The sequence below is a fragment of the Suillus fuscotomentosus genome (assembly GCF_016647785.1).
Source record: "Suillus fuscotomentosus strain FC203 chromosome Unknown F5891scaffold_114, whole genome shotgun sequence".
Lineage (NCBI taxonomy): Eukaryota > Fungi > Basidiomycota > Agaricomycetes > Boletales > Suillaceae > Suillus > Suillus fuscotomentosus.
Window position 1 is genome coordinate 62,847 of NW_024539626.1, and position 22,172 is coordinate 85,018.

Below are 22,172 nucleotides of genomic sequence, written 5' to 3' on the forward strand. Positions count from 1 at the left end.
CCCTTTTGAACAGGCCATGGTGCACTGGATTTAGATACTTGGTGAGCTAATGAAATATAATAATGAACAGTGCGATGGTCCCCACTGACCTTTTAGTGTTGAGAATCGATGTAGGTTCGTTCCAGTGGTGGTAAGCCACACGGTATGGCCGTATCCCAGAGCGCATCCATTGCAGGCTCGCAGAATATTTTGCATGTCGTCGCAAGGGCCGCAAGGGAATCACGAGCCAAAAGTACTTTGCGAGATCAATGAAATGCAGATCAGTGCAGCTGTATGCTGAAGGATATCAGAAATGATGCGGTACGGTAGAGCTCGATGCGTGTTGTTTATCGAATCTCTCCTGATTCTAGATGGGTATACGTATTACGCAGCTGCATACAACATGAGGCCTGAGGGATACACGAGGAGTCGATGTGGCTTTGATCATTCGGAAGTGACGGGATATCTGTGTTGGGTCACAAGGATCCGTAAGAGCGGGCAAGGCGGAGAACGTACAAGCGCCTGAGTGCTAGCCATACTTCGAGGTGGTTGGTATCTCGATCACGGGTCACAGGGTCCATGCCTAGAGGGTAGCAGCATCTAACAGCTGGTCTCTGAAGAAGCATGAGCGCTAACTAACCGTGCTTCCTTCTCCTATCATTCAATTCGAATCAGTCATGGTATGGTCGCTCCAAGCCTCCATACATACATATCTGGTACGCCCTCGACCATTTACAAGCGACTAATTAATTCCCTCTCCATCTTTGAAGGGTCCATGGGAAAAGGTACTAGTAGATGTGACGAAGAAGTGTTGGTGTAGCCTTATAATCATTGCAGTGTGCAGTGTGAACCGGCAAATATCCCACCCGAAGCCAGATTCAATGGGCAATGGGCAGTATGGATATATATTGGATGTGTACGTTGAGGCGGAATATTTCAGGTTTTGTTGATCCATATTTGAAATCAGTCACGGTCATGTGCCGGTCAGCTTTTGCGCTTGCCGCCATGAGTTTAAGTCTCCCATACTTAGTAGTCATACATTGCGAGGAAGACAGTCAGCAAGTCCTTCATGATAATAAGTTATCCTCCAACCGCTTACAGGAGAACTTCAAGTTGATCCCAGTGAGTCTCCCAGGTCGACTCAACAGGTATGTCATATGGCGTTCTTGTGACATACATGTTTTCCATTTTATAATTAATGACGACTGCAGGGTGTTGAGGAGGTGTTTTACGTCAGGGATCAATACTAGTACTCATCTGTGACAGTGTGGGTGCACGCAGCGCCATCATGAGCTGGGCATACACGAGGGTACCTCGCAGCTGAAGCACTGACCCATGGCTTGCCCTCTCCACGTTTATGGTACTCACTTCCTGTCGTCAAGTAGTACCATCAAACCCACTGAATATATCCAATAGGTATCACCGTCGATTCCAGCAAGTCGAAACCCACGTAAGTACTCGACCCCAACACATGTTCTCACCTGAGTCGCCATCGTGTCTGTTGCCGTAGGGTGCTTTCTCAAAGGGATACATTCTCCTTATATTTGCGGTGCAAGGCGTGGCTTGGGATGAAGACCGAGTATCAAGACATTCCTTTCAACCCAGACGACATGTTTCGCGCGTGTCATGCAAGACAAGGTGCAACAAGAATTATCGCGTTCTCATTTTAATCATACGAACTCGATCTCACATCCCTAGGATACAACAAAATTCATAAGAAAATCAGTATCTTCGTCGACCTTTCTGGGAATACAGTAATCGAAGTAAGTATCCCCGTCTTGCATCGAAACTGTCTAAGTCATGGATTAGCAGACTGAGCAGTCTACCTCTTCCGCTAGAGACCTTGAGCTCCGACCTACAACTTCTGAAATATTTCAGAAGTGTCCTCGGTGAGTCAGGATGATCATACAGTGCCGTCCTTGAGGTTGACGCTCCCAAGGTTCCGAATTCTGGTGATAGGAAAGGTATCTGGCAGCCGTCTTTCTCTGGTCTCGGGCCAGTTTTGATGATGTACTTTCAAATAATCTGGCATCGGCAAGTCATCACTGATCAACCACATATTCAAAGTGAAAAAAATGGTGGGCCAAATGCGATGCTTCAATGAGCACAGCTACTCATACTGTCCATAGATCGTCGCCCATGATAAGCCAGGCGAGGCCAGCATCGACCATGAGTTCATCTCGCCTGAGAACGAGAGGCTTGTTCTCCACGATAGCAAGGGTTTCGAACCAGGGGAAGGAGACAACCTCAAAATAGTCCAAGATTTTATCGAACGTTGGAGGAAGATGCCTGCTATGGAACATCAGTTGCACGCTGTTTGGTAGATTCTATCTTGACCATTCCATTGTGGTGAGCTGACCAAATACATGGAAGGCTTTGCTTTGAGATACCCCATGCAAGCGGACGTTTGCTAGAGACGGGAACGGAGGATTTCCTGAAATCGAAACATAGTGGAATGCTGGGAAATGGTACGTTCATCGATCCTATCTCTCTGTTACGTTGGAGCTCACACTTTGTCAAAGTTCCTGTCATCGCCATTCTTACTAAATACGATATGCTCATCGATCGGGTGGAGCGAAATTTAGATGAAGCTTCTCTTAATGGATTGGACGACGAAGCCATCAAGGAACTCGCCAAGCAACAAGCTGATGCCGAGGTTCAGGACAGCTGCATTGGACCTCTAAAGCAATTTGCAGGGGCTGGTATTCCCCACGCTACGACCTCTAGTATGTACCGATATTCTGACAGGTTCATGCATGCCTCTGAAGTGCAATATCACAGCCAAAGAAGACTATAAGGAGACTCTCAACCGCCTGATCAAGATAACTGAAAGCTGTGTCGGTCAGCATTCTACGCCCGAGGCCGCGGTGATGACCTCCATCGCTCAGCGAGTGGATCCTGGACTCAAAATAAAGGCATCGATTGAGTGAGCCTTACTTGCTTCATTTTTATTTGGTGATTTACGCATTGTCAGGGTTGGCAAGAAAAGTGCGTCCCGGTTTCGCGTTCATAATTACTGAATACGGTTTAAATCTTCGTGTCTTGAAGGGTATTGGAAGGCGCTTATGTCATGCCCAAGGTTCAGGAACCGCAAGATGTGGGATTGTCTATACGTGCTTCACACTGACATCGTTGATGTATGGAACTTCTATGACCCTCATCTTGTGATGGCTATCTTATTTGTCGTCCTTGCACTCGCCCTAACGTGATTTATGCACAGTACTTGCACAGCCAAGAGTTCAGGGAAATGATGATGAAAATGATCGATACGATACAAGCTGGACCTACACCTAATCTCAAGAAGACCATGTAGGCCGGTCTTTTACGTGACGGATGAATTTTTATCTCATTCAATGTTTACAGGACCTCTGGATTATCCATGCTGGGCACTATTGCGGGCATGATGTCGGACCTGTGGCTCCCATCGTAGTACCAATCGCAGCAGGTGTCGTACTCGCCACGTGGGTTTACGAGGTATACCAGATATCGTACGCACCACTATTTTTTGTGTACAAAAGGATATCGACGATTCTTTGTCAGCCACGCGATGCTTCAGCGGTTCATGTCCTACATCATCCACTTGACACTTGTGCTGCAGACACTTTATCTTGTGTCAGACGGCCAGGGACTCACTCGTAGGGCCATCAAGCTGGTGGTCGCTTCCTACCTCGCCTCCCCAATGAGCGGAGAAGTTCGAATTCGAATTCAGGATTACGATATGCAATTGACGATCCTGGAACTCGCGGACCGCGATACCTTGGATAAAATCGCCGAGGTGATGCAATTCTATAGCATCGACGAGAAACAAATGTCCAAACTTCGGGAAAAGCCCACAGTAGATTTGTCATTAGATGAGGCATGGTAAATTGAGAAGTCGTAGCACTCGATTGCATGTTTCGTGGATCATTTTGTGTATGGGCGGTGTCTGATTCTGACGCGATTACAGAAGGTACTATACAACTGGATTTATGGCCGATCATAACAATGTAGTCTCATGTACTAAGTTACTGCTAGATTTTACTCGAGCCCTTTGAGTCAAACGTGTCCAGTGCCGGACCGGGCAATGGATATACGCAGCTGCATACTGGCACATGAGGAATACACGAGGAGTCAGATATCGAAGTGACGGTATATTTGTATTGGGTCAAGCGCTTGAGGCCTGATCACGAGTACTGAGTAATATTAGCCATCGATCGAGACGGTCAGCATCCCGATATCAGGTCACAGGGTCCGCCAAAGGGTAACAGTACATAATTGTCTCTTTAGAAGCACGGTGGCTTTGTACAAGCGCTAGCTAAGCTAACCGCGCTTCCTCCTCTCACTGCCATTCAATTCTAATCAGTCACAGTGTGATCGCTCCAAGCCCCCATACACCCTCGAGCATTCCCAAGCTTGACACAGGCACAATTTTTGACCCAAATTTCATAACCAGCTGGGCGTACGCGTGAATAACTAGTATGGGTGCTACACGAGGATACCTCCCTTCTGCGTAGCTAACGCATGGCCCACGCTTGGCCTCTAGATAAATCCACTATGAGGAAGGAACGTCTTCCCTAACTCGAATAAGGATACAGCATGGCTAGTTCCCTTGACGCTTCAACGCCGGTTTCTCCTCTCTACATCTCTGGTACTAGTTCATCAACGGAATCATCAATCCCACTGAATATATCCAATAGGTGTCATCGTCGATTTCAGCAACTCGAACAAGAATGTGGAGTCCGCTGAAGTACGAATCTGCCGCAAGTCGCCCATGCCAATCGAAAGTGGGGCTGGAAAGGCTTTGCGACAGACGTTTTCTCCACCCATGTAAGGACTCGACCCCGACAACTGTACCTACCTGAGGTATTATCGTGTTTGATCATAGGAACCTTTCTCTCGAGGATACGTTTTCCTTGCATGTACGGTATAAGAGATGGTATGGAACCGAGCATGAAGACATTGCTTTCGAACCGGTTGAAGACATGTTCCGCAAGTGTAGTACAGGAGAAAGACGAGGTGAAACAATAACTATTGCGCTCTCCGCTTGATCACTCACGGATTCCACCTCACATACACAGAATACAAAAAGGTTCATAAAAACATCAACATTTTTGTCGAACTTTCCGGGAATCCAACGACCGAAGTAAGGCTCTATGTCTCCCATCGGAAACCATCTAAGTGGTATGTTAGCAGACCGAACAGGTTTTCTCCTCCGATGAAACCCGGGAACTCCGGCCTACCACTGATGAAATCTTTCGGAAGTGTCCTCAGTGAGTCTGGATTATAGTAAAGTGCCGTTCTTCAGGTTGATGTCAGGGGCTTTCAAGGTTCCGAATTCTGGTGATAGGCAAGGTACCAGGTTTTCGCTTATCTCAGGCCGGTGTTGACACGGTATTTCCAATAGACTGGTGTTGGCAAGTCTTCGTTGATCAACCACGCATTTGGAGTACAAAACGCGGTGGGTTGACCACGACACTGCACAACGTCCAGCTACTCATCCTGTGAATAGACCACTTCGCACGCACAGCCAGGCGAGGCCACCATCGACCAGGAGTTCATCTCACCGCAGAACGACAGGTTCATTCTTCACGATAGCAAAGGTTTTGAACCAGGGGAAAAAGACAACCTCAACATTGTCCGAGATTTCATTGGCCGTCGGAAAGCAATGCCTGATTTGAAAGATCAGCTGCACGCTGTTTGGTGGGGCCTCCATCTTAGTGCATCTATACGGCAAGCTGATGACATACAAGGCTTTGCTTTGAAATACCCCGCGCAGGCGGGCGTTTACTAGAGACCGGCGTGGAGCAATTTCTCACGTCGAAACGCGAAGGAGAGCTAGGAGAAAGTATGTTGATGGATTGCTACCGTTCTGGCCAGATCACAGCTAATGCAGGTCGAAGTTCCCATTGTTGTCGTTTTCACCAAATACGACACCCTCCTCGACCGCATGGAGAGAACTCTGAACAAGTCCTTCACCAAGGATTTGAGCAAGGAGGCCGTCCAGGAACTCACGAAGAAAAGCGCAAAAGACAAGCTAAAGGAAGTTTGCATTGCACCCCTAGAGAAATTTGCAGGGTCCGATATGCCGCATGTTACAGTTTCCAGTGGGTGTCATTGTTGTGATTGTCATCTGCGTTTTCAATACAATTTTGAGCGCAGCAAAGGGAAACCACCACGAGGAGACGCTGGCCAATTTGATCCGAACCACTGAGGAACTCGTTTGTAAGCATATCGGGACCGACGCGTCGGTGATGACGTCCGTCGCTCAGCGAGTGGATCCTGGTCTCAAAATAAAGGCATCAATAGAGTGAGTCTTACTTGCTTCATTCTTATCTTGCGATTTACGCGGTATCAGAGTTGGCAAGAGAAGTCTGTCTTGATTTTATATTCAAAAATACTGAACATAATCTGAGCATCCATGTCTGTCTTTCAGAATACTGGAAGGCGCTCGCATCAAGCGCACCATTCAAGAACCGTTCAATGTGGGACTGTTTGCACGTGCTTCACACTGACATCGTCAATGTATGGAACTTTCAAGACCCTGATGGTGTAATGGTTCTCTTCTCTATTTGTTGTCGCATATTCTGACGCCATTTACGTGCAGCACTTGTGCAGCCCAGAGTTCAGGACAATAATGACGAAGATGGTCGATGAGCTGGACGTTGGACCCACTGCTGATCCCAACAAGAACCTGTAGGGCAGTCTTTCATGGAACGGATGGATTTCATCTCATCCAATGTTCGCAGTGCGTTTGGGCTCTCCATTGTGGGTACTATTGCGGGCATCTTGTCTGCCTTGGCCGGACCTGCCGCCCCCATCGTAGTGCCAATAGTGGCGAGTGTTGTGGTTGCGCACTGGGTTTACGAGGTGTATCAGCGGTCGTATGTCCTGCTTTTTATCCTTCATCCAAAGAATAACAACAGGTCTCTTCTTAGTCGTTCGGCGCTCCAACGCTTCATGAAATACATAATCGACTTGACTCTTGTGTTGCAGACGCTGTATCTTGTGTCGGAAAACCGGAAGCTGTCTCGTAGAGCCATCAAACTTGCGGTCAAGTCCTACCACGACTCACCAATGAGCGGAACAGTCCATGATAGGATACAGCAGTACGACAAGCAATCGACCTTCCTGGAACGCGCGGACCGTGATTCATTGGATCAATTCGTCAGGCTACTACAATCATATAACATCAGTGCGGAAGAAATGCCGGGTCTTCGGGGCAAACTTCCCGCTGTGGATTTATCATCAGATGAACCATGGGACACGAAGTCTTAGTACTTGATTCTTTCTTGTGTATATGATTTTGTGTGTTTGCTGGTGTCTGATTTTTGGAGTACCTACGGGAATCGTGACGTGTCCTCACTCACACTATATAATTGGAGTTATGGCTGGCCTGTGCTACTGTACTTTGCCTCGAATGTCCTGATGTTCCGAGGTACTGTGACCCTGAAAAGCTTTTGCTTGAAATAACCTGAGAAATCAATTTATCCTCCCGGGACACAGCGTATTGATTGTTACTTCCATGATCCGGACTCGGAGAAATGATAGTCTTGTAATGAAAGTGTCATCAAATTGACACGACTCAGGCAACCCTACAAAGAAATAATTATATCCCTTCATTGTCTACCAGGCCACTACATACATGGGAATATCGAATATGCCAGCTTGTGCCACCGCGCGTTCCGCATGTTAGCCATACATCCCTGAGTTCCGTAAATTTGTCCGGCGTACGTAGTATACCAATGAGGATGACAGCCTAGTCAACGCGGAGGTAAGTAAAGGGAATCAGTGTCCCACTGTGATTGTCGGATGACTCTCGTACTGCATCGTCGCCTCCCCTAAGCAGACCTGGTAGACAAACGGAATCTTCTCGTAACCCAAATATCACGCGCCTTGAACCTCAACTGACCTTGCCTTGTTTGTTGTAAAATGTCCGAAGCAGCGGTAAAAGAAGCATGATCACTGAGCGCTGAGCTTGAACAATCGTAATCGGGTTGTTGGTCCCAAGGTGGATTTTCGTGCGTCGCTTCTTTACGGCTGCCAAATATACCTGTCGGGAAGGGGTAATGTAGACTCGGACAAACATTGCCTACTCGATGGAGAAGAAACATATTTACTATATCATAGTACATGCATCACGTAGAACACTGAGACGAAGAGAAGCGTACCATTCATGGAGACTGATGGTCGCGAGAATCACAAAGCTTCATTTGAATATCCATGAAACAGATGTGGTCATGATAAGCCGTCGTGACGGTATGATCAGTCACCAAATGGGCCTGCGACAGAACGATCAATCACAAACAGTAAGGTGTCGGAGAAGCTTGTAAACGATTGCTTGCCATCGAAATTTAAAAGCCCTTGGAGACGAAGAAATATAGACCACGAATGTTGGTACACTGGGGAGGCTAGCGCCCATCCTTATCTGCAGCGTGTTAAGTTTAGAAGGGGGTCTGGCCAGCTCTAGACCTACCTTTGACTGCCATACTGAAGGCCCATCTGCAGGAATAGAAATGTTGAAGACCCGAATGTGAGCGAATATGAGGCTAGTTCTGAGTGACAGCATGCAATGTCAAGCGCGGAGTCCACGGACTTATCGAGAACAAGTGAGGACTTGTGGGCTACTGTGGGGTACTGGTAGGCTAAAGTAGGTCGGTCATGAGAGGCAGGAACCAAGTCGATTTAATGAATATCGTGGTACCTACGAATCAACGGGGTTCGCCAAGATGCGAGTTGATCGTCGGGGTGAGATTTGGTTCGTGTCGCGTGGTAGAAGTGATCCGTTGCAGGGAAATTGCGTGGTCCGATAATGATGCAACACATGGGCATTTGGGAAGATCGACAAACCATATGGGTTGACCTGAAGATATAAAGTTCAGTAGTACAAGTTAGTCAGAAGAACGCGATGATGATAAGGTTTGTTTTCTCGACTAAAGGTAAAATGAGCTGCTATAATTGCCTACCATCGCTTGACGTTGTAGGATACGATGAGGGCCGATGGAACGGAAAGTAGACAGGGTTCAGGGCTGGTGAGAGCTGAAAGGAGCTGAATCTAGGACTGATTGCCACGTGTGTGGGACCCGTGTTGTTGGGTTGCCATGTCATAAACCAGGTTTGGGTTGGAACGTGGTTCCCAGCCAGCAAAACAATAGACCATCGATTTTACAAAGGTCCTATCAAGATACTCATCGTCATCATCGTTGACGACGACGAGCTCAAGAATAATGGACCCAGCCACTTACCATCCTATCACAGCTGGCTATGGATACGCTGACCGTGACAGAGGATATCATGAGAGAGACAGATTGTAAGTCCTCTTCCAGCGCTCCCACCTCACACAGGAAAAGATCGTTCCAATGTTACGGTTCCGCCTACTACTAAGGGCATCAAAGTTAAACGTCCATCACCGTTCAACTTCGTATCAGATAACTTACTTCTATCCCCCTTGTCTATATCATCTTTCTCCTCACTGACATGTTTAATCGTCCGCACAGGGAATATGAGCTTACTGTCAGGCAGGAGCCAAAACAGGCCCGTATGTGTGGTGTAGGAGGTACGTCAGCTACCTTTATTCCTTTTCACACAAGCTTATCCTCGCTTAGCTGACCGACGTCCAATCGACCCACCTCCCATCATTCAACTTCGTGTTATCGACCCACAAACTCGTCAACCTCCTTCTCCAGCTCGCCTAGATGGCGATGACTCAGACCCAAGCTATGCCCACAGCTACCTTCAAAACCCTTATTACTTCATGTTTGCAAGTCTGGCAAAACCCGACGACGACACCGAACTACACTGGCTAAAGGTCAGTATATTGCCGTCATCATAATCTCTTTCTGATTGCCAGCTGTCAGGATGGGAAAACGCGGTGTACGACAGGTTCAGTTGTCTCGTCCCTCTACCACCTCAAAGATACCGAAAATCGCAATGAAGATGCTGGCTTTTTCGTTTTCCCCGATCTAAGCGTTAGAACCGAGGGTTCTTATCGTTTGAAGCTCAGCCTCTTCGAAGTCGTCAGGTGAGTTCGCTGACCAACTACCCACCCACGTCCCTAACTTCTCCTCAGCAACACCGTCCGCCACTGTAAATCAATATACTCTGCACCATTCTATGTTTACACTGCAAAGAAATTCCCTGGTATGGAAGGTGAGCGTAAGGTTTAATCATGCAAATTAATTCCTCAACGCTTCCTTCTTGACTGATTGTTCGTTGCATAACTGACCTGCATTCATCAGAGTCCACACCTCTTTCATGTTCGCTAGCCGATCAAGGTATCAAGATCCGGATCCGCAAAGACATTCGTGTTCGCAAGCGTCCTATCGCTGCACTCACTACTCCGATCGATACCGAGAACAACAATAATGAAGAAGATGAAAACGATACCCCGGTTTCGGCAGTCACTTCTTCCGGTCATTCCAAACGTCCTCGGCACGGCACAGTGTCTTCCAATGGTGCACCAGACTTGCAGACTCCCACCGGGTCACTAGTGGGGCTACCCGCATGGCCATCATCAACGAGCTTAGATCCGATGCTGGGTGCTCCAAGTGCACCGGGTGGCGTCGAACTTCCTGCGCCGACTCACCCTCCGCCGTCTGCCCCTCCAGGTGGGGCCATCCCACCACCTCGCGGCGCCAGCTATGAAAGCTCGCGTCTGGGAGGTTCCATACCCCCGCCACCTGGGGCGCAACTCATAGCCCCGCCTGCAGCAGCCGTGTTTGAGAATTCCCGCAGTGCACCCCCATCCATTGCGCCTGCATCCTCCGCTGTCTCTCAACGGCAAACTATGCATCCCCCTGCGCAGACTACATCTTTTTCACCAGCCGCTCCTGTGTTTAACTCGCAAGGCAGAGTAACATACGAGGCTTCGCGCACTTCCTCATTTGATTCGCCACGGTCTGCTTATGAAGGTGGTCCCAATCAACGACCGCCGTTCGAGAATTCAAGGGGAGCATATGAGCAACCAGATCAGCGGGGATACGAAAGCTCACGAACAGCGTATGAGTCTCCACCGCAGCGCACTGCATATCCATCCGGTTATGACGGTCAGAGCGCGACATCCAGCACTTTCCAGGAACCATATCCATCTGCTGGACAATATAGCAGTCAGCCAACTACTTCTAGTCAATATCAGCATCCATCTTCATCTCACCAACAATACCCTTCATCATCACGGCCTCAGTCGCAGTATGGAGCACCACCGTCCAACACATACCCTACACCCACGCCATATTCACAATCACAGTCTAGGTATGAATATCCACCCCAGCAGCCGCAGCAATATGCTAGCCCAAATGGTGATTCGTACTACGAGTCATCTCCAGCTGCCCCGTCTGGACCCTCACACAGCCATGGACAACCATCCTATTATCCCTCCAGTCAGTCCTCCGCTCATCCTCCATCATGGAGCACCCCTACCCCTACCCCTCCCGCTAATCCACAACCCTACTCATCATCCGCACCATCTCATACCCAATCATACGAGTTCAGCCACCAACAGCCCTACCCGAACTCCAGCGCAAGCGACTACTACCAACCATCCAATTCGACTCACTCCCAGGCCCACCCCCCTCGCGTTACCTCTCCAGCTCCCTCTCGATACGCAAATCAATCGTACACGGGCCCCTCTAACGAACAAGCCTATCCACGGCACCAACAGTCCACATACGCCTCTGCATCCGCTGGAGGGTATAACCTTCCCCCCTCCGCCTTCCCAGCACTCAACTGCAGGCTCTCACCACGAATGGCCCGTGGCCTCCCCCGCATCTACATGGAGCAACTCAGCTAGCGAGCACGGGCTCATTCAACTCGCACCGCTCCGCCAACACCCATCATCATCAGCCCGCCAACACGCGTCTTCTTCCTCCTCGTCCTCATCTGACGCCTCATCGCCAGTGGCTGGGAACACGAACACATCAGGCGGAGGGGGAGGGGGAGGGGCGTACCCGCTGATCCAACTGTCACGCGCGCCGTTCGAGCATGATGCGCGGGTGGGACTGCAGGGGAAGAAAAATGTATTGAGTATCGGGAGTATCATTTCAGATGGTGCCTAGTGGGTTGCGTTTAGATGCTTTGGATCTTGAGCGCAGTGAATGTTTTTGTATATCTTGTAGTTGACTAGTGATACCATATGCTTCTTACTCCTTCGTTCGTTCGTGCCTTGTTGTTACTGTTAACTGGTCGCAATTATTTTTCGTCCTTTTGATTTTCCGTCTGACTCTGCAGTTGAATCTTGCTGTATCAATAATGTTCGTTTCCGTCTTGCCGACGCTGCAAATACTTTGTCTATTATGCAGCAGATGGTCCACTTGTTTGCATAGATGAAAACGCTAGTCGTTTAGAACACGCTTCACGAATTGGGTTTGTTTTTGAGGACAGAGCATGTTGTGCATCGCGCATGTGGTTATACAAGTCACACAAGTTCTCCCCAGAACGTCATAAGACTCAGACTCATTACAAGGTCAACCGGATGAGTGCTAGCCCAGGACTTCATCTCATATAATTACAATGCCCTCGAATCCACGGGACTAACAAGCGTCATCTTGACCCGCCCTCTCTGAGTATTTTTATCCTTCTCAACTTCAATCCTCACAGTCACCTTGTCGAAAACAGATATCGTCACATCCGGTCGCCCGATACCAGAAGAAGGGACGCTGATGGTATAGTTCTCCGCGTCAAACTGAGTGTCCCGCTTAAACATCACCAGACCCTCGAGTCCGAGTCTACGTAACAGTAAGTTAGTTTCGGATTCAATAACTGACCATGAATGGAACATACTTGGACACGAACACCCCGAGACCATTCCGGAATGTCCTAATGACGAAGGCATCCTCAGTCACCTCCTTTTCCCTCTCATTACGACCTTTGAGGGCCAGTCCGACGTAGAATTCGACACTGGCACGACCCGCCATCTGTGCCATCCGGTGGCGCCTGTTAACAACTTCCATGATGCGCTCAACGTGCATTTTGGAGTGAAGAGATGGATGTAGTGGTGTATAGCCAATAGCGGCAGCAAGCTGGCGGTGCACGAGGATATCTGGGAAATGTAAATACTAGGAAAGTAACGAGTGTTGCACGGGTCACATACCAGCGAAGCGACGGATAGGACTGGTAAAATGTGTATAGATTGGGCTTGCAAGACCGTAGTGCCCGAAGGTATCTCGAGAGACACTGCCGGAGTTGAAATATTCCGCAGACAGCATACACCTCGTGGCCATGATGCGCACTAATGTATTGAAAGCAGGTTCTTTTGGATCCTATGGCAGTGAACAATTTACAGAGTCGTACAAACCATTGAGAACAACGTACTAAGCATTTGTCAAGGGAATCTGCTAATGCAGCCGAGCTGGAAACGTCGAGTTTGAGTCCCTTTCGCTTTTGCAAGATATCTTGCAATTTCTCAAAGTTTGTAGGTGGCGGGGGTAGATGCCGTCTGTGAAAGGTTGAGAAAGTGTATACAGCAGACAAAAGAAGCATACCTTAGTACTGATGTTTGTGGGAAGGATTCTTGAGTCTTTTTTGCTACACTGGTATTAGCCAGCAACATGAATTCTTCAACGAGAGAGTTCGTCTCATGTAACGCTTTTTGTTCTACATCTACCGGATCGGATGACTCGGAGCTGTCCAGGTGAATCTTGACCTCAGGTGATGCGAGATTGAGCGCGCCAGCCGCCATCCGCTTAGCTTTCAACTTCTGAGCAAGGGAGTTCAATAGTCGAATGCTTTGCGTGAGGTTGTCATTTAGTTTTCTACAGTCGAATTGTCAGCTTTATAAGAAAATAAGTCGAGAGATGTGTCACTTACGGATCATCTTTTCGAAGTTGCGCCTCTCCGTACTCGAATGCAGCTTTGGATGCGATAACAGATTTTGTGAAACCGACGTTTACTATTTCAGCATCTACAGTCATTTCCTATAACAAGTTCAGTCAAATGCTAGTGAGCACATCATAAGAATTTGGCTAACCCAGATGACCGAAAACGCTAATCGCTCAACATGTGGCCTGAGGGAGCAAAGGTTGGTGCCAAGAAGCGCAGGTAACATGTCGATGCGCTTGTCAACAAGGTAGACCGTAGATCCACGTGCAGCAGCCTCATTGTCCATCGCAGTCTCCGGGTGGACAAAGTGAGACACGTCCGCAATATCTGTTGACAATCATGAGAGTAAACCAGGAATAGCAAAAGTAATACTTACGAACGCCAGCTTCGATATTGCCATTCGTCAGACGACGTGCATGCAAGGCATCATCAATATCCTGACAGCCTGATCCAGGAAGTCAGCAGACCTGTTTTACGCAGTATCCAATAAGCATTACCTGGGGGATCTATACTGCAGATAATGAGATCTCTGAGGTCTGTACGGTCTCTCCATTCCGGATTTGCCGCACTCTTAGGCGGAACAACCCATTGCTCGCCTTCTGGAGGCAGACAGTCGAGAATCGCCTTTCCGAAGGGCCTGTATGGCACCTCAAACTCTAACAAGAGACTTTCTTGTTCGGCCTCTTTGCTTTCTGCCTTTCCAAGCGTACGAACAAAGTGACCCTCCGGATAACGAGAGGTAATTTCCCACCGGTCGATTGTTACCAATATTTTGTTTCCAACAAGTGACGGTGCTTGGCGCGTACGTAGCCGGATGCGAGGGAGAAGTCTTGAGACTGGAGTAGCAAACACCGTTTGAAGCCCGAGGGATGTAGCATTACTTGAGGTGAGACTTGTAGAGTCGATGTGACAAACATATCTGTGTCAAAAGAACATGTGAGCTTACTCAATATAAAAGTAGGAGAGGAACATACGCTCTCCAGTTGCGCTTGATGATGCCGACCACTCGACCAGTCGGTTGCTTTTCTGCAGGAGCCTTTTTCGTATGCTCGGCGCGAAGAGCCTTGGATTCATGCTCGTGCACCATCAGGTCGTCACCCTCTTCCTCTGAGTCCTCTGCATCATCGTTTTTGAGTGTTGCTGAGAAGCAAAATTAGCATTCAGTTTGTCAGTCTAACTAAGCTGGCTTGCCTTCCTGGTCGATGACCTCGTCAGTCGGTGCTTTCCATTCTCTTTCGTTGAATACTTCGACCACCACGACGTCACCCTGAACCGCTCGGTTCATATTTTCCCTGCCCGCTAGAAGGACAGCTTTCGTGAATGCAGGGACAGGAACGTTACCCTGGAAGAAATCAGCACTGGCATGAGCGGAGGCATTCGTCACAAACCTCGAGGTAGTTATATTGATTTGCGTTGAAGTGACCTTGATGAAGTTGACCAGCTTTGACTCCCGCCACGAGGGTGGACATAGGAAGATACTGTAAAGCACAACATAAGTGTCAAGAAATTGCAAAGCCATATTGGCCATACATCAGCATAGAGCGCAGTACGCCCTGCAACAGCTCTGGTAGGTTCCACTTCGTCTGAGCCAGTCGCCGAAAGTAGATCGAGAAGTTGATCCGAGTTTTTCATCCCGTCCACATAATTGCGCACTTCAGGACTTCTTTGAGAAAGCGAGGCAAAGTATATATCAGACAATACATACCTGAAATGCATGGGATTTTCTCCTTGTCTGCTTTTTGGCGATTCGCAAAGTCGTCTGTGATCAACACAACCTTTGGTAGCGCTACATTTGGTTGACCTCGGATCGGAGGGTGTGCTAGTGTTAGATGCGCGTTGTACCACTCTGCGGCTTTCCTGATACCTGTGTGGTTTTTATTCGTATAGGCAAAGATACAAATCTGGGCATCACTGACCTCGATCGTTCCGGTCGTTCGGCGTCTCGTCGTCTTCTCGTACGATAGCAGTCTCTCTATGACGCATATGTCAGTAATAAGGGACATTTGCGACACTTCATGAGAACACCAAGATTTGAAGGATAGTATGGAACATGACTTCAAGACCGAGGACTGAGCTCGGTTCAGAACAGGAGGTGAAGCAGCATATTGTTAACCGCAACAATGCGAAACTCGACAATAAAGGTGCATGACTCACGACCTGAACTCATTGTAAAACACCCATACTTTCCGCTCGTCAGTTGTTGTGAGGGCCTTGAGGCGACTATACAAGGGTAACGACCGATGACGGACTTCCTCCATAACGGTTTGTAGGATGATGATGGGGGGCGTGAAGTAATTGGATTCGATCAAGTCCATCTGTAAAGTATCAGCGCCGTACACGACCTCGTACTCGTATGCATACCTGTGCAAGAAATACATTGGTGTCGGGCAAAATATAGTGCCCTGTGGGGAAACCTTTGTGGGTGGTGTCCCCAGAACGCGAAAGGACAGTCTGCGCTGTCGCGTCGCATGCTCTACAGCCGTTAACGCCGCAAGATATATCGTCTCGAAGGTACCGTTCGCGTAGAACTAAGGAGAAACGGCCTTCGATATATGAAGCATCGTGATGAGATGAGCCCATGACGTACCTTTGATAACTTTTCCTCGGGCAGTCTTTTTGAAGAACATCCGCTGCGTTATGACAGCCTCCTCCCTCGGTCGCTTGAGAATCGTAATCTCAGGCATGTTAGATGCTTCGGGACTTCAGAAGGAGTGCGCAGGATTGAGATTCTGCATTGATCACAAATATTTCATACAACGTCACGTGACAACTATTCATATTTGTACTGTCAAACGCCAGAGCGTATCTAATCAGCTACTGCCCATCCCAGCGCAATCCCTCGCCCATCAGAAAGCCTATTAGCGCGCCACCGTAGATCCATGGCTCCGCCCATCGCTAAACTTCCAGAACTCGCACAAAGGCCAGTCCTGTAATGTCCAGCCTAGGAAAATCTGCGTGCCAGGAATAGAAGGCAGCACTTGTATGGCTAAACGTCGTCGCGTGTGTTGAAAGATTGTCAGTTCCTGGAGTCATTTAATGATCTTCACCTGGATTCCTCGAGTTTCCGACGCAAGTGCAGCATGAATCACTGCAAACTCCCTGCTTATTGGCACGTCTACGCTCCCTCCATCGATGGGAGGAATTGAATCCGTGCAGCCAATTTCACTATACGTCGTCATGATATACCCGTATACTCTGACGCTTTTCAGTAGATTCTGTAATAGAATCCATAGTGTATAGAGGGTGGGTACGGGTCTCCTGGGTGATTGTGACCTGGATTGGTCGAACGAAAGTGGGCTCCGTAAATGTTGATGCTTCAGGATATGCACGGTGCATCAGGCCAAAGCTAACACTAGCGATGAGAAGAAGTGGGGTCAAAGTCTAGAAGAATGTGAGACTAAAACGAAGAAGCAGCGTAAAGTGCTCACAGAAATCTGGATAGCAACATTAATTGCCATGCCAAAAGCATTGCTGCCGGATTGGTACAGAGCGCACACGACCACGATGCTACTGGTATAGATCGCACCGGACTCGATTGCAGTATACATGGCAGTTTTGTAGGAATTGTGATTGGTTAGATCAGATATATCTCGGCTCGCCCGCCAAAGACGATATGCGATTCCGGACGTGACACTGATAGTAAGAGCAAGATCGCATGCGCAACTAGTGTTTCCCAAAGCTATGGCAGTATTCGAGAAGATGCGATTGGTTATGAGCATGGCCAAGTTTGCGACACCAGTTGCTAACAGGGGTAATGAGTATTGTCAGTGCTTGATCTGACAGCCAACAAGCCTACCGAATTGTGCAGCTTCCAGAATTAGCTAGCGGTACCACCACTCGTCAAAAGAACAACGAGTCAGATGAAATAAGATCTCTCACCATGACAAAAGCAAGAATCCACTTGCAATTCCAAACCATATAAAGCCTCCAGATCTGTTGTTGCATGTGTTAGGTTCGACACCTCCACACGCCAGTAGTTACTCACTAGCAGTAAATTTAGAGCGAGGCCCTGAAAAAAGTGACAATGAGACGCGATTTACGACCAAAATATGATATGCACGTTGAGAAGAAACAATCCCCCCATGGTCTTGGTCAAAGGTGTGCTCCTGAACAAGTATATGATAGTTCCGTCCGGAATGGATACTATAGCAGGATTTGTAAAGGCCTCCAGAAATAGAATAAGAGAGAGGATGTTGTGTGCTGTCGCGATCGAGATGTGGAAAACGCATGAAAGAGTATTCAAGATCCTGATCGAATGGTGGCGGTGAATGGTGGCGAATGATTTAACAAGTAATCATACGAACCAATGCAGTTGTTTGTGCCCATTAAACAGGGCGTACATACAAACGCCAAAAAGCACGCAGCTGTTGACGAAAATAAGCCTAGTGCAAGCCTGTCCACTCCGAACTCACTTGACTCCTGTCAGGTGGGTTATCTGTGTACGGTGCCCAGAAAAAGGGATGCATACCATAGAGAATAGACTCTAACAAAGCTGCGATTATGAACATGCGATTGATAGCCATTTTTTGCCCGAGATGAACAGAACGAGTTGATGACCGTTTTAAAGTGGATCGTGAGTCTGCGAACGGACACGTGAAATTTTGAAATACGGCCTAAATTTGTAAGCTCACCGTATGAAGATCCGTGCCATTCGACGTCTGGCAGGATGCCTCATGATCACTCTCGTCTGAGAATCGGCGCTTCATTCTCTTTTGTCCTCCTAAGGCTGCGCTCATCCCCATTTGCGCGTGGTCCAACGATTTTTGTCCACCCACCTGGCCACCTCTATCCACGTTTTCTTTCCGAAGGCTTTTTCTGGATCATGTACTACTCGGTCCCCTCTCCTGTGCTGGCCCACACACAAAGACGAAACCTCGTTTCCAGTACTCTCGCTATTACTGTATGTAGTCTCTCTACTTCACCACATGAACGAGGATGCTAAATTGGTAAAATAGGAGGTTGCCACCACGGCTGATCGCGGTCTTGAGATTCAAATCTCCGCCAGTCTTACGACACATCAAACAAGTAGTAGAAGCCTAACTTGCCATACACCTCCCACCTCCTCCATCGATGCATCGTGCTTTGCTAGTCCCAGAAATCCTCGTCCAGATATTCATCAATATTAATTTGAGTCAACCCCCGAGTTCACAAATATTGGGCTGGCCTCAATCATCCACACGAAAATCCCTTGCATCGCTCGCATTGACATGCACAATCTTTCACGGGCTCGCGATGGATTTGCTTTGGTCTGACATGCCTGGGTTAAGACCGCTGTTAGGCTGTGTGACGAGGCTACACCCAGTGATATATGATCCCGAATCCAAGGTCAGTGCCGAGTAATTGAAAGCAACCTCATCGTTCTGCGTTCGTTCGTTCGCTGATTGAGCATCTAAAATACAGTATTGCTGGTCCCAGGACGCTGACCCATTAGCCGAGCACGAGTTCCATCAGTTTTTACGCCATTCTGCTCGTGTGCGCAATATAACCATATCAGCCAGCAATTATTTCCACCTTCTCGAGGCCCTTCCCATCGAGACATGTGTCTTTCCGAATCTGCGGTCGTTATCCTGGTTGGTTCAACGCACGGAAATAGGAGACTTGCCCTTTTTCCTGGCACCAACGTTGCGCCGTTGTTATGTATCGGAACTCCAATTATATATGAAACATATTGGGGCACGCTGTCCTGATATGGAGGACTTTACCATCCGCGAGGATAGCGACAGGGCGCAACTCTCTGAAACCCTTCGTTCATGCAAGAGGCTCAGACGTCTGCAATGTCCGCCCTTCGACTCGGCAGCATGGATGCACCTTTCTACCATCCCCACCCTTCTCGAGCTCAAGATTTTCATACGACGCACGATTCATTACCCCTTGGACAATCTTAATTTTGCAACCTTCCTTCACCTCACGCATCTTTCGCTCGATGGAATAGAAGTGGCATCCGCTGTCGCAATCATACAACATTTCAAATTCCCTTCGCTAAAGGAGTTTGAGATGCATGTCCGTGTCTTACCTTGGGCAGAGGCCGAGCAGCTTTTCCATGCACTGTCACTGTGCAAAGCATCCCAGACCCTTGAACACATCAACATTTCTTCCAATAATCAAACTCAGGAGCACACAAGTGACTCGTTGACAGCAGTCAGACAGTTTCTTTGCTTTAAGGAACTACGAACGCTGAGGCTATCTGTTCATCACCCCATCTACCTCGACGATGACCTTCTTTTTGAGGCCATGACAACTTGGCCGCACATTCACTCCTTATCATTGATGAACTGGCATCCTTCTCCAGCTACCCTTACATTTCGCGGGCTGTTCGCGGCACTTCGTCTATGTCTGCATTTGCAAGACCTGCAGGTATCGGTCGACGCTCGGAATATTGATATCGGGCCTGAAGTCGAGTCATTCCAACATACTTCCCTGAAAAATCTAACCATGGACTTGTGCGAGCTTGATGCTGTGAATGTTGAAGGTGTTGCTCGCATCATTTACTCCATGCTTCCTGCCGTCAGCCAAGTTATGTGTTCAAATGGCGGCGTACCACGATTGTGGCACAACGTCAACAAGCATCTCGATCTGCTTAGAAACAAACCGTCTTCGGCGCCTGACCACCGCAACACAGAAGCAGCGCTAGCCCTGAGTTAGGGTACGCTCTTGTTCATAATTATTATTGTCAGATGTTAATTTCATGTTTAGAATGAGGAAGTCGCGTCGGGAATAAGCAAGACATGTTTCTGGACTCATCCAGCTGTACTCATTTTTTGATATATGGAAACATCTGTACTTTATGCAATTTTCGACTCATCTGTATGATCTGTATCAAATACTTCAACCAAGCCACCGTAACCTGGTATTCAAAAGGATTGACCTAGCATTACAGAACTAGGGGTACTGACAATACTCATTCGTGCATACACGTGACAGGATTCTACCCGTTTATAATTCACACGTCTACAATATCAACTTGGGATTCATCGGTTCACTGATGTACTCGGTCCAGACCCGCGCCTCCTGCGCTGGCACAGACCAATATGAAATCTCGTCTGATTCGTTTCACAAAGCCCTTACCTCGTTTCTAGTACTCTCGCTATTACCTCTCTGCAGTAGACTCTACTTCATTCATTTGACCATCATCGAGCAACAATACAAAGGATGTAAAATAGGAGGTTGCCATCCGTGGCCAATCGTAGCCTAGGCTAGTTGAGATTCTATGCGCTTTTCGTAGCTTGGTGTCTTTGTTTGTATTTGTACAAACTCATCCTACTTTCTAGGTTTCGATCTACGGACTCGGTATCCTCTTTCTACTGAAACTACAACGTGATGGGACTTCGTTGGATGCGTTTGTTAGTTTGCTTGTTTGTTTGTTTTGGGCGAAAGCCCCGCAGGGGCTTTCCGGCCCGAAACATGGGTCCGTGCCTAAGGCGTCAGGTGAGCTGTGTTCCCATGTATTAGGAGAACTACGACGCACTCAGCGAAGCTTGGGGCCCTTTCAACTAGGAGAAGTGCTTCTTTTCACCGGACTGGGGGGATGGTGTATCGCGTGAAAGGTTCCAGTACTGGTGATGCCTGAATGTAAGGTGCGAGAATCACAGCATGCTCTCTGAGATATAGTGTGAACGCTTCGCTAGACCACCTTCCCATCGTTTTCACGACTTCGAAAGGCACTCCGCGCAGAAGATACTCCAACGTTCCCCCAATCCTAAGTCCGTGTCCTTTTAGTTCCGGTAGGTTTGCTGCCGCTGTTGCTGATGCTATTCTTTTCAATAGTTCTTTCTTCGATAAAGGACGCAGTCCTTTGGCGTGTTTCCACGCGAATAGGTGTGCATCACTGTTTGCTGGATTGATTCTCAAGTGATTTTCCAATGCAGCGCTAGGGTCTGACGGCCCTTCCTGCATTGCCCAATATGCGTCCTCTCCTTCGTTTGGAGAACATTTAGTGCATGGTAGGTGGAATTTCGTAACTGGCAGACCGTTGCGGTCTGCTGTTTTGGATACGCCGGATCTCGTTATATGTTTCTTCGGATCGAATTCCTTGATTGCATTTACCGTGAACTCTCCTAACCTTGCTATTGCATAAAAGGTCGTCGTCAAGCACGCGAAAATGGCCGCATCTAGTGGTGAATTGAGGTCTAGGTGCTCGCGAATGATGGCTAAGTAAGCGGGTGTGAATGGTAGCCGTTTAGGACGCTTGGACGACTCAGGCGCTGCCGCCGCAGCTCCATCTAGCACCGCTTTTAACTCATTGGGTGGGATCAACCAACTCCTTCCATGAAGTAAGTGCCAGGCTTTTAGACCTGCCGCGTAGTTAGCTAACGACGATCCGGAGTAGGACCCTGCGCAACTGCAGAGAAAATCTAGGAGGAGACTGCGAGCAACTGGACATCTGTGCTCTTCCGCGATTCTGT

The 22,172-nt window shown here is 48.2% G+C and overlaps 7 protein-coding genes across 7 annotated transcripts; 5 read left to right on the plus strand and 2 right to left on the minus strand.

Moving 5' to 3' along the window:
- The first annotated feature begins 99 nt into the window (after positions 1–99).
- Positions 100–912, plus strand: F5891DRAFT_1068343 (uncharacterized protein). The gene is made up of 2 exons (XM_041363184.1): positions 100–633; positions 689–912. The coding sequence occupies exon 1, from the start codon at positions 293–295 to the stop codon at positions 503–505; it is 213 nt and encodes a 70-aa protein (XP_041218471.1). The 5' UTR covers positions 100–292; the 3' UTR covers positions 506–633; positions 689–912.
- A 402-nt stretch (positions 913–1,314) lies between these two features.
- On the plus strand, positions 1,315–3,844 carry F5891DRAFT_1197082 (uncharacterized protein; the record flags this gene model as incomplete). The annotated part of the gene is made up of 15 exons (XM_041368429.1): positions 1,315–1,339; positions 1,396–1,429; positions 1,490–1,617; positions 1,678–1,742; positions 1,792–1,868; positions 1,919–1,943; positions 2,019–2,057; positions 2,109–2,299; positions 2,353–2,447; positions 2,502–2,705; positions 2,761–2,905; positions 2,954–2,967; positions 3,028–3,116; positions 3,343–3,467; positions 3,520–3,844. The coding sequence occupies 15 exons, from the start codon at positions 1,315–1,317 to the stop codon at positions 3,842–3,844; spliced, it is 1,581 nt and encodes a 526-aa protein (XP_041218472.1).
- A 336-nt stretch (positions 3,845–4,180) lies between these two features.
- On the plus strand, positions 4,181–7,456 carry F5891DRAFT_1068363 (uncharacterized protein). The gene is made up of 17 exons (XM_041363185.1): positions 4,181–4,434; positions 4,502–4,606; positions 4,656–4,785; positions 4,844–4,974; positions 5,037–5,101; positions 5,149–5,228; positions 5,286–5,310; positions 5,363–5,416; positions 5,468–5,658; positions 5,709–5,803; positions 5,859–6,062; positions 6,118–6,265; positions 6,314–6,327; positions 6,392–6,507; positions 6,563–6,651; positions 6,705–6,839; positions 6,894–7,456. Exons 2-17 carry the CDS (start codon positions 4,555–4,557, stop codon positions 7,231–7,233), a joined length of 1,869 nt encoding a protein of 622 aa, XP_041218473.1. The 5' UTR covers positions 4,181–4,434; positions 4,502–4,554; the 3' UTR covers positions 7,234–7,456.
- A 1,726-nt stretch (positions 7,457–9,182) lies between these two features.
- F5891DRAFT_986343 (velvet factor-domain-containing protein) lies at positions 9,183–12,008 on the plus strand (the record flags this gene model as incomplete). The annotated part of the gene is made up of 7 exons (XM_041377750.1): positions 9,183–9,265; positions 9,453–9,511; positions 9,561–9,763; positions 9,813–9,976; positions 10,025–10,104; positions 10,194–11,333; positions 11,446–12,008. 7 exons carry the CDS (start codon positions 9,183–9,185, stop codon positions 12,006–12,008), a joined length of 2,292 nt encoding a protein of 763 aa, XP_041218474.1.
- A 372-nt stretch (positions 12,009–12,380) lies between these two features.
- F5891DRAFT_1068378 (uncharacterized protein) lies at positions 12,381–16,482 on the minus strand. The gene is made up of 18 exons (XM_041363186.1): positions 16,358–16,482; positions 16,132–16,298; positions 15,925–16,085; positions 15,687–15,742; positions 15,476–15,634; positions 15,301–15,422; positions 15,159–15,248; positions 14,962–15,112; positions 14,745–14,910; positions 14,268–14,689; positions 14,147–14,215; positions 13,919–14,097; positions 13,759–13,865; positions 13,434–13,703; positions 13,264–13,387; positions 13,043–13,211; positions 12,733–12,991; positions 12,381–12,677 (listed from the first exon to the last, which is right to left on the minus strand). Exons 1-18 carry the CDS (start codon positions 16,452–16,454, stop codon positions 12,458–12,460), a joined length of 2,988 nt encoding a protein of 995 aa, XP_041218475.1. The 5' UTR covers positions 16,455–16,482; the 3' UTR covers positions 12,381–12,457.
- On the minus strand, positions 16,476–18,134 carry F5891DRAFT_1068384 (uncharacterized protein). The gene is made up of 7 exons (XM_041363187.1): positions 18,075–18,134; positions 17,831–18,017; positions 17,756–17,779; positions 17,650–17,703; positions 17,567–17,591; positions 17,199–17,512; positions 16,476–17,151 (listed from the first exon to the last, which is right to left on the minus strand). Exons 1-7 carry the CDS (start codon positions 18,110–18,112, stop codon positions 16,936–16,938), a joined length of 858 nt encoding a protein of 285 aa, XP_041218476.1. The 5' UTR covers positions 18,113–18,134; the 3' UTR covers positions 16,476–16,935.
- Positions 18,135–18,840: 706 nt separating this feature from the next.
- F5891DRAFT_1068399 (uncharacterized protein) lies at positions 18,841–20,781 on the plus strand (the record flags this gene model as incomplete). Its single annotated transcript, XM_041363188.1, has 3 exons — positions 18,841–19,095; positions 19,171–20,413; positions 20,464–20,781. The coding sequence occupies 2 exons, from the start codon at positions 18,841–18,843 to the stop codon at positions 20,410–20,412; spliced, it is 1,497 nt and encodes a 498-aa protein (XP_041218477.1). The 3' UTR covers position 20,413; positions 20,464–20,781.
- Positions 20,782–22,172: the final 1,391 nt, after the last annotated feature.

Coding starts and splice junctions, on each gene's coding strand:
- F5891DRAFT_1068384 (XM_041363187.1), bottom strand. CDS start 18,112: ATGTACGCCCTGTTTAATGGGCACAAACAACTGCATTG. Junction 17,704..17,755: donor TCGCTCTAAATTTACTGCTA/GTGAGTAACTAC, acceptor ATGCAACAACAG/ATCTGGAGGCTTTATATGGT. Junction 17,513..17,566: donor TCTGGAAGCTGCACAATTCG/GTAGGCTTGTTG, acceptor TACCCCTGTTAG/CAACTGGTGTCGCAAACTTG.
- F5891DRAFT_1068363 (XM_041363185.1), top strand. CDS start 4,555: ATGGCTAGTTCCCTTGACGCTTCAACGCCGGTTTCTCCTCTCTACATC. Junction 6,063..6,117: donor GCCGCATGTTACAGTTTCCA/GTGGGTGTCATT, acceptor TTTTGAGCGCAG/CAAAGGGAAACCACCACGAG. Junction 6,840..6,893: donor TACGAGGTGTATCAGCGGTC/GTATGTCCTGCT, acceptor GTCTCTTCTTAG/TCGTTCGGCGCTCCAACGCT.
- F5891DRAFT_1068343 (XM_041363184.1), top strand. CDS start 293: ATGATGCGGTACGGTAGAGCTCGATGCGTGTTGTTTATCGAATCTCTC.
- F5891DRAFT_1068378 (XM_041363186.1), bottom strand. CDS start 16,454: ATGCCTGAGATTACGATTCTCAAGCGACCGAGGGAGGAGGCTGTCATA. Junction 15,635..15,686: donor GAACGACCGGAACGATCGAG/GTCAGTGATGCC, acceptor AAAACCACACAG/GTATCAGGAAAGCCGCAGAG. Junction 13,388..13,433: donor CCACAAACATCAGTACTAAG/GTATGCTTCTTT, acceptor AACCTTTCACAG/ACGGCATCTACCCCCGCCAC.